General features: G+C 49.4%; 2 protein-coding genes across 2 annotated transcripts; both read left to right on the forward strand.

Moving 5' to 3' along the window:
• Positions 1 to 1,013: 1,013 nt before the first annotated feature.
• AtWU_06509 (cytochrome P450) lies at positions 1,014 to 2,838 on the forward strand (the record flags this gene model as incomplete). Its single annotated transcript, XM_035501618.1, has 6 exons — positions 1,014 to 1,238; positions 1,295 to 1,411; positions 1,466 to 1,568; positions 1,621 to 1,689; positions 1,740 to 2,345; positions 2,408 to 2,838. The coding sequence occupies 6 exons, from the start codon at positions 1,014 to 1,016 to the stop codon at positions 2,836 to 2,838; spliced, it is 1,551 nt and encodes a 516-aa protein (XP_035357511.1).
• Positions 2,839 to 8,078: 5,240 nt separating this feature from the next.
• AtWU_06510 (uncharacterized protein) lies at positions 8,079 to 10,073 on the forward strand (the record flags this gene model as incomplete). The annotated part of the gene is made up of 1 exon (XM_035501619.1): positions 8,079 to 10,073. The coding sequence occupies one exon, from the start codon at positions 8,079 to 8,081 to the stop codon at positions 10,071 to 10,073; it is 1,995 nt and encodes a 664-aa protein (XP_035357512.1).
• Positions 10,074 to 10,488: the final 415 nt, after the last annotated feature.

The raw sequence follows: 10,488 nt of genomic DNA on the forward strand, positions 1-10,488 counted from the left end.
AGGCTTCGTCGCATCGTGTCTTTCTCGCCGGCCGCAGTCTCTTTCCTGCTCCGTATCTCCTTGAGTCTTCATTGATCTTCTCTTCGACGATGAGGATGTCTGCAACTCATTTTACGGCCATCGTTTGCAGTTGTTTGGATGCCATTCATCACCAACGACTTTCCGTATATGGGCCGGTCGCGGTTGATCACCCGCACTTAGTTTCTGGTCCCTCTGAATGGCCCACGGTCTGGATTGACTTGTGTGACTGGAATAGACTCATAATGATGCACTCACGAGAACACAGACACAACACAGACACAGCACATACCCTCCGATCCTTGAGCTAAATTGTTCCTGGTCAGCACTTTGCGGTTCAGCGAAGACATAAGGTGTTCAGGCATCCCCCGCGATACGCCAATACGTGGTCCGAATACGGTTTAGCGTATCCCCGGATGGAGGCAAACGAAGAAACGAATGAACGAATAGACAAATCGAAGCATCTGACGATGAAGTGGAATGGCATTTGACTAACCAGATGAGAACAGGTCGCAGTCTCACATAAAGCACAGCCATGATTTATGCTTACCATGGAGCAGGCTAGACCAGCCGGCTGATTCTGACTATGTTTGTGCCGTATTCCGTCGCAAAGCGAACGTATTCCAACCACGATACGACGGGGGTTCCCAACCGACATTCCTCCTTGGGTAACCTTTGTGTCAATCACAACTCGGCGAAAGGGAGACCCGATATCCATCCTTCGTCCTGAGTCGCCCAGATGGTTCATTCCCTCCGGCCCACCCTGTTGCTGTCAATGAGCGGCTTTTCATTTCACACCCGATCCTCCCGTCGTATTAAGCGTATTCGATGATCCATCCTCATAGACAAGGATGGAGTGGAGACAAGGCATCTGGGAACTCGGTTGTTTCAAAAGTATATATTTGTATAAGTAGTCGGGCGGTTCCAACACCAAATTCTATTCTGGCCCCTCTTTTTTATGATTTTCACAGCGCCTTTCGCTACCCACTCCGGCCATGGCAGTCATCCTTGAGGTCCTCGATAACCAACACCTCTTGCAGGGGGTCGTACTGGCCTTAGTTTTGGTCTTTGTTTCCAGCTTCTACCATGAACTAGCAGATAGTTTTCCATACAAGAATATTCCCCTAATTGGCAAAAGCAAATGGGAAATCACAAACACAAAAGCCAAGCAACGATTTGTTACGTCTGCAAAGGAGCTCTTCGCTGAGGGTTTCAGTCAGGTATGGATTAAAGTGCGCTGCCAACGCATTAGCGGCGGAAGCTAATATATCTGCAGGGTAGAAAGTCGTTCCAGGTTGTTTTCTCCGCTAGGCCAACGATTGTCCTTCATCCAAGCCTAGTGGACGAAGTTAAGAACCATCCACTTCTTGACTTCAATGAAGCAAACAAGAAGGTATGTACCACTCACTAGTGGGTATGTACACAGAAAACACTGACATATAGCCAGAGCTTTTTTGGATCCAAGATCCCAGGATTCGAGCCGTTCGATGGATTAGATCACGAGGGCATATTCCTTGAAGTGATCAATAAGAAGATTACTCAAGGGCTTGGTAAGGTGGTCCGGTGGGAACATTGTCAAGTAGAATACTGACTTCCTGGCAGGCCAGCTGATCACTCCACTTTCGAGAGAGACAGCTGCAGTCATGAATGAAAAGCTACCGGACACTGGGGGTACGTGACTCACATCCATTGATGATAGTAGACCTTCTAACGAGTTATAGAATGGCTCTCCTTCAACTTTGCACAGGAGATTCCCCATATTGTAGCTCGCCTGTCCTCTCTTGTGTTTCTGGGTGAGAAAATCTGTCGCGACAAGCAGTGGTTGGACGTTTCCGTCAACTATACCATTCACGCTTTCGTTGCTGCTCGTGACCTCAGACTTTACCCTTCAATCCTCCGTCCTTTTGTCCACTGGTTCTTGTCGTCGACTCGTGAGACCCGGAAAGACATTCGCATCGCTTCCGGCATCATCAACCGTGAGATGGAAAAGCGGAAACTCATCCGGGAAGGCAAGCTCCCTGAAGAGGACCCTCCGAGGACGCACGCCGACACGTTGGACTGGTTCGAGGAGGTTGCTGCTGGCCGGCCGTTAGACATCGCTGTCGCTCAGGTCGGCCTTTCCCTGGCGGCGATCCACACGACTTCTAACCTCCTCACGAACATTATGTACGACTTGACAGCCTACCCGGAGCACATCCAGCCACTGAGAGACGAGATCATTGCTATCGTTCGCGAAGACGGCGGATTGAAGAAGACCAGCTTGACCAAGATGAAATTGATGGATAGCGTACTGAAGGAATCCCAGCGAATGCACGCCGCTGGCATTGGTAAGCACCCAGTCCAGCCCGCTTCAAGCCTCAACAAGGGCTCTTCTGACATACAAGTACAGCCTTCCTCAATCGCCTCGCTATGGGAGATATTATGCTGTCCGACGGCACCCGCATCCCCAAGGGCGCCAGCGTAGCAGTTTCGGCGCACAACATGGAGGATGAAATTCTCTACCCGAACGCGAAGACGTACGATGGCTTCCGATTCTACAAGAAGCGTCAAGAACCCGGCAACGAGCACCGATTCCAGTTCGTGACCACCAGCCCGGAACATCTCGGCTTCGGACACGGCATGCATGCATGCCCGGGACGCTTTTTCGCCTCGAACGAAGTGAAGATTCTCCTCATCCACTTCCTCATGAGATACGACTGGAAGTTCGCCGATGGCCGCACAACGCGACCGATGAACTTTATGCACGGAACAGAGTCGATTTGCGATCCGACCGTGGAATTCCTATTCAAGCCCCGACAGCCAGAGGTTGATCTGTCGTGATCCGTCCCTCAGTTTCCTCAAGCGTGTATATACCAAATCGAACAGTACAGTGTACTATGTACATACTAGACTGCCTATATCCCGATCAACTCGATCAACCAATCAAAACCACATACAAGGATCAAAACAAATCTAAGACATATCTCAGCAGATCACGTCGCCTTATGACATGGTTTGTTTTGCTTTTTTTGTTCTTTCCAACGGCGTCTCCACATGCATCCAAGACAAGTCAGTCATATGCAACGAGGCCACGAAAAAATCCAGTTTCGAAGCAAGGGATGAATGTGGCGACGCTGACGAGAATAATACCGCACCGGATACAAACCGGTTCTATTCTTCACACATACACTAACTGCATTCTTAGCTTGTGATCTGATTTCATTCGTCACACTTTATTCTATCATGTATTCGTAAGATGGTTGTGGCGAGTGTTTAGTTGCAGAATGAATCATGCTCAGATACCTATCTAGGCGGAACTGTTCCAGGATTCGTTCAAGGCTGTTTGTTTTTGTCTTACCTGTAATACCTAAATAGGTAAGCAGTAAGCAAGAAAAGACCATGAACCACTGCACCGCATTATCTGCAGGTGCAGGTGCAGGTAGGCTAGACCGCTTACGTGGGGAGATACTAGCTAGTAGTTTACTATTGAGTAATAATAGTTCGATGTGTAGATAGGTAAATAGTATGTTGTGTATTCCATCCAGGGCACAATAGTGCATAGTGCAGATGCGCATACGCGGTAAGGAGATTGCGGTGTAGAACTGGAGATGGAAGTAACTTGCTTACAGTCAATCGTTAGGGCTGGTCGATGATGATGTGGGAACAGGAATTTGAGGGAGTCATTATATTCCCAATAGTCAGTTATTATGATAGTAGATGGGTGCTAGATAAGTGGCACAATGGATTAACATGGAAGATGACACGAGATAATGTCTTTACGTACGTAGTCTACAATAATTGACAATTACCTATATTTTCTAGACACAAACCAATCAAATATACACGAGAATATATACAGTTTAGTTATCCTACTAAATTTACTTCTACACAATACACATAAAGAAATCTAACTAAATCAAGTCCCGTCCCTGATCCTAGATAAACCACACCCATGAACCATGGATCCAAGCAAAAATCAAGCTTACTTCAATCCTAGCCCAACCAACAACCACAGTTCAATAGTGCCCCGTGCTGCTGAGTGGTTCCCAGTCCCAGATCAGCTAGCTAGCTAGCTAGCTGGCCAACTTTCCCCTGGATCGGATCGCATTTCCTGCCTGACCGTTATAAGAATTAGAGTAGCATACAGTATAAGCACAAGCAAGTACTGCGCACGCCAGTGTACGGATATGTCGAGCATGGTTATCTTCAATGTTAATTTCCTTTTGTTGGGGTTGGAATGTACATATGACTCCATACTCCATACTTTGTCTAGTATTTGTTTGGGTATTGCATGGTATGGAAAGACTACAGGATGGGTTGGGAGTAGGTGGGTATTCGTAGGTAGTAGAATTTACTGCTGTAAACGAGCTATTCAGGAATACTTTGAGGTATGAATACTTGCTTGTTTGCTGGGATAGGTAGTACTACTGTAATTGATTTGCACTGCCATTTTAGTACTGTTTATAGAAAAATAAGAAGGCTGGGACGGTCATTGTTATTATTGACCCCAAACGGCAGTTACCATAGTACTTACCACCATCATGCAATCAAAAGCATCGGGATTTAGTTATGTCCGCGATAAATAGTACAAAGTACTAACTAAGTCATATCCACTTTGATCAATCCATCCTAACGTGTCCCACAATTATCAACAATTCAACATCATACTAGTCAAGAACGATATCAACAAACTACACCATAAAAGGCAACAACTCCATCGTTCAGTACCAAAAATAACACTACGTATTGCTATTATTATAATATCATCAGTGCTTTCTGAATTTTTCTGTCCGTGTTGTCTCCATCCCCAGTCATCTGAATTACTATTTCTAGGTCCATTGATGGAGTTAGAACTAAACGGTAGGTTAGTAGTAAATTACTACTAGTAGTGTGGTCTAAAGTATAGCACGACGATACTAAAAAAGTATGGATTAGCCAGGAACAATGGAACCTTCCCCGGCGCAGGCAGATTTACGCTAGTACGTAAATCCAAAACAGGCGGTCGCGGGCGCTGAGTGGCAGGAACCGCGGCGAATACAGTCAGTTACCAGACGCGCGGATGCGCGTGTCAGGACGCGTTAAAGTCGCGTTTACCCCGCCCTTGACGCGTTCATTGGGGGAGACGAATGGCGATAAGCGAATTGATTGACATGAACGTGCAGAGGTGTGCTTCAATAGTAGGTGCCGTGCCGTGCCCCGGTCTGTCTTTGTTGCGGGAATATAGTACTAGATTTCTTTCATGAAGGAGGGAGAGTATGGCATTGAGAGATAGAAAACCACGGGAGTATATAGCAGTGTACTGGGACCACTTTGTGGATTGAGGTCGTAAAGAATATTCCACTCCATGACTCTTCTTTCCTCTGTTTCGATGATTCTCGGGCCGTCCGCGAGGCGTGGTGCCTTTTTCCAATTCCATGCCCAAGCTGCAGTGGGCAAGATACTACTGGTTGATGGGCGGTGGGTGCTAATGCATGCCCAGTGCGTCGGGGTTCGATTCGTTCCCAGGCGGTGGAGAACCGCTTCTGCAGGTGACTGGAGTTCATGACCATGACCATGATCAATTTGATCGAGGTACTCACTCGAGGCCACCTTGCTGAAAGCACCGATGGGACGCCCCCGAATTCCTGGTTCGCCAACATTGTTGATTGGGGGGCGGGAGAGAAATGATTTTTTATCCTTTACTTTTTCATTCAATTATTTTTTTTCTATCACCTCCCTCCCAGCCACCGGGATGATTTGGATCACACGGTCCCGTCATGGGTGGAAGTCGGTCTTGCTCGCTAGAGAACGTTGCGTGTAGATCGATGGGGCCACACTTAGATGAAAAAGGATCAGGTAGGTCACTTTTCCCTCTTATCCTTGGAGGTGAGATTGCTGCTTAGTGTGCTGGTGCTACCGGGTGCACGGGAATTGTGATGAATCCCAAGGCAATGGAGAGAAATTATTGGCGAGGATGGTTAATGATCAATTGAGCCATCTGCACTTGGTCTGCATTGAGGATACCTTTCTCGGTACCCTTGCAGTTCAAGGAGAGAGAGAGGAGGGGGGAGGGAACGCAACGTTGCAAGTATAGTAACTCACGGATGAACGAGGCACAGCCCAGTCTAATTGATCTAGACTGGAAAGCTAAGCTATTACTGTTCTGGATCGCAGGTCCTGCAGCCCGTGCAAAAGGTACGGGCAGACTGATGAGTCTAGTGTGTCTCCATATAAAGAGATTAATTATGATGATTCTGGACTATCTTGTTGGGGCCACTGGGGCGACTCCATCAGGATGGCTGCCATTTGTCGACGGGCTGCAGGCGTGAATCCTCTGCCCGTCCCGAGGGATCGTTGGGCAACGCGGTGAGGCGGTTAGAGGGATGCTGCACTTACTATGGACCAGCCCCCGAGAATGAGAGGGTAAGATGGAAAAGTGTGCCAGTGAGTTTGACGGCCATTGTGTGAGTGCTCGAAGGTTCTTGATCTGGATGGATAGGATAGAAGAGTACTACTACTGGTTAGTCTCTTTCTTCCGGTTTGAACCAACGTTGGCCAGAAAACAGGTAAAAATGACAGAGAAAAAAAAAAAAAGGGGAGGAAGCGAGGGAATGAAATTGGAGGAAGAATTCAGAAAAGAGAAAAAATTAAAATAGAAAAAAGAAATAGCTGCATGAAAAAATAAAAAAGAAGGCAGAGAGAATGCAGCTGAGTGGCTCACGAGGAAACGCAGCATATCGACTTTCTCCGCATTCCTGAGCAGTCGCGACTCTCCAATTGCCCTGTCTGGTTTTCCTTTTTTTATTTTTTCCCATTTTTCTGATCATTTAATTTTTTTTCTTTCTTCAGGTTTGATTCACGATCAATTATGATGGCAATTGGCAGCTGTGGCATTTGAGAATGATCATGGTTGAAAGTGTGTCATCCCCGACCTGCTAACTAACATCATGAACAACGATCTCGATTAGCGACAATAGGAAAGGCTCCCCGTGAACAGCGCACCGGCGAGGCCACTTGGTGCCCTGATGGGCTTGACGTGGTGATCTCCGGGCCTGCTGGAAGGGAAAAAAAGGTGGAGCCAGAAGGAAGTTGACTAGTAGTTCGTCCCTGTCGCGGCCACCGAGCAGACCAGAGCAAAGTTCCGCTACCCAAAAGGCGCTGGTTAACAGTTCCGTTCAGTTTAGTTAGTTAGCAGTTGGATGCTGGGAGTTTTAGTGAGTGTTCGCGGCTTCCTGCGCCTACCGCTTCCCTTTCCCTTCCCCCCCTCGGCTGTCTCATCCTCTCGCTCTTCCTCTTCTAATTATTCTCTTCTTCCCTCCACACCCCCCGTTTATTTCCTTTCCCTCCGTTACTTCCCTACATCCCACCCCCTTCTTTCTCGACAGCCACGTTGTCGCTTCTCCTTTTTTCTCCGATCGAGCTTGTCGCTCGTCATCGACCATCCCTTCCGTTTCCTTTTCCTTTTCTTTTGTGTTGGTCTGGCGTGTTCGTGTGCCAATGTCGGCTCCCCATCTTCTATAGTTCCCTCCTCTGGGGTACCCGTTCGATGTGATCCTCTCGCAATTCCACCCCAAAGCGCATCGCTGCACAACATCGTTGCGCGTCACATCGAATAACATACGAATTCGATCGCTTTCGCCCATCCGACCACTCACACCTCGACGTGTTTTTCCTTTTCTTGTTTTGTTCCCCTCTACTCCTGTTACGACTCACGACCCCCAAAAACCCTAAGCGCGCCTTGTCGACGACCCTTCTTCGGAGATCGATCACAGACGTTGCACCATTGACTGAAACGGATTTCTTTACTTCTATTGCTCTTGGATTTCTTCTCCCCCTTGCTCTTCCATAGTTGAGTTTGGTTGTTCTCTAAATACCGTGCGCGCGCTGCACTCGAATTGGACAATATCGTGCGATCTAGGCTATCTCCGTCCGCGCTTAACTTGGAACGTCAGGCACCAGTTCTCGCATCGCTCTCGAGGTTCGCGACATGACAGTGGTATAGGAAAGGTGCATCAAATTGTCAAGATAACGCACTTACCTCTTACCACTTGTCCCCGTCTTAGCTAGCAAACCGTCGTTGAACCGATACGGGACTACACATCATGGCTTGTCGACCACACGGCCTATCGCGCACCCTGCCGAAGAACTTCACCTTTTCTTCGTCGGGTGAGCCTCGCACACCAGAGCGCGTTACACATCACCTGGATGTGCCACCGCCTCCCCCTCGTCATTCCAGTTGCCGCTTACGTAGGTCCCGCGTCCGCTCGGGGACCGATGTCTTTGCGCAGGCCGAATATGACCTCAGCACGTTCAACCCGAACCCATCCGATGTCCCTATACCTTCGATTGAAGTCCCCTCTTACGACGCTTTCGCGGGCCCCTCGTGTCCAGCAGTACCCTCCCGCGATGACCGTTTCTTAGCGCCGCCCCGGGATCGCCTGGCCATGAAAACCCCTCCCGCTCAGATTCGCCCTGACCCGATCGAGGATAAAAGTACCGGATCGTGGTCTCTGGAGGACCCGCAGGCCCTGGGAGAGAGTATCCAACGTCCGAGTTCCGTCTGCTCGCAAGCATCGGATTCATCCGTCTCCTCGATAGAAACGTTTGGCTCCCGGCGCTCAGCGGGTGGAAGTTGTACCAGCATGGAGAGCGATTCATACGACCCGTTCTTCCACCTGGAGCTTCCACCAAAGCCGGCTCCGGAGACGCCCTCTCTATGTCGGACGCGCAAGAATAAGACACGGATGCTGCATGCTAAGGAACGATGGACCCTGGACATGGACAACCATCTATGGAACACTTACCAGCTCTACATCCAAGACCCTACCATTACCCCTTTCAAAATGACTCCGGGCAGCATTCCGCCGCTTGGCGTCACTCACCGTGTTGCCCGGGAGGCCAAGCGGACGTGGGAGAGAAGGCGCTTTAGACTCGACCGACAGTTTCCCTTCACGCTCTCCTACCAACGTCCATCAAGCAACTCTACTCCCACCCCCAAGGTGGATGCGGTGAAGCCTACCTGGCCTAAGTCAGAAGCATCGACGCGGCGCAGGCTAAAACTACTGTGTAGAAAGAAGTTTTCGATTGCTCCCCACTACCAGAGAATGATGCAATCCCGGAGTCCGACGCCAGCCCTGGACTTGTTGTCCCAGCCGTCTGGTGAACCCCCCAGGGCTATCGGTCCTCCCAGTAGCTGCACAGCCTATGCGACGCGCGATCTGGGTGTGTCTCTCGTTTCCAGCTCTGTACCTGGGCCTTTGGCTCAGCTGGCAGCGGAAGACTCTTCGCCTCCAGAGATGAACAGCGAATGGTTCAATAATCCCATACTTAGTGCGCCTCGCCAAGTCATCCCGGAGGCACCTGCAATACATCCTGGTAGTGCCCCTAGACAAGAGCCCGTGCCACGGCTAGGATCGCCATTTACGTATAACACCTGGGGACCCAATGCCTCGAGAAAGCGATCTCAGCGTCATACCCCTAGGGCTCGGCGAGAAACCATCCATGTAACGGGCTCCCGGTTACGTTCTCCGCCCCGCATGGAGCCATTCGCGAACGCCGACCATCACCACCTGGCTCCTTACGTGGCCACTGCCAGCGAATCGCCAGCAGAACAAGATACGCGGGTGCAATTAGAAGACCTTGTCCGCCAAGGAAAGCTCAGTGACTTAGGTCAGCATCGCATACGCATTCGCAACCGTGGAGCCACGATAAGTTCAGTGAACCACAAAGGTCTTGACCAGTTGTTCTCCCCACCATCGTCGTCCTCTCGGAACGACGAAGATCCCATGGTCGGAAAGCCCATCGCCAATCCTATGCTGAATCTCGGTGGCGACAGTATCAAGCGCTTGGGCTCCCCGTTCAAGGTAGAAACGCCCAAACGAGTTCCGCCGTCACCGAGACGCATTCGACACGCGCCGTCGCTTTCAGATCCGTTCGCAAGCGGGCTTTTACCACAATTCCAGCCGACGAGTCCGAACAGTCAATTGAAAAACGAAGAAAGGACTAGTCGGCTCCCTTACGATCCGACAGAGCAAGGCATTTCCGATGCGGAGCGCATTCGGAGGCAAATCCTGAACATGCCGTACACGAGGCAGTAGATTGCATATTGCATTGTTAGAACTCTGTTTCACCATGTGTCAACGTCACATCGATCTACTACACTAATGACCGGGATGATTTACCGTGATCTTGATCGCATTTTGATCAAAGGATATAATGACAGAAACGGCATTGACGAATTGATGACTCTTTAGCCCTTGCTTCTCTCGTGCTGAGCCATTGCATTTGTTGAGGAGCAACATTGCATGATAGGCGCAAGAGAGCAGGCTACAATAACGAAAAACAAAAAAAGTGTTCTGAAGTTGCTTCTACATGCATACGTTGCTTTTCAGCGGTTCAGCTGTACACCACGGTGCTTAAAGGTGTACGAACCAGATTTCCAACCGCGACTCATTTAACCGAACTGGACCGTCGTTTATTACGCAGTGTTCTTGTTCTCCTCTCTACTCTTGA

This window comes from Aspergillus tubingensis (assembly GCF_013340325.1).
Source record: "Aspergillus tubingensis WU-2223L DNA, scaffold_8, whole genome shotgun sequence".
Classification (NCBI taxonomy): Eukaryota; Fungi; Ascomycota; class Eurotiomycetes; order Eurotiales; family Aspergillaceae; genus Aspergillus; species Aspergillus tubingensis.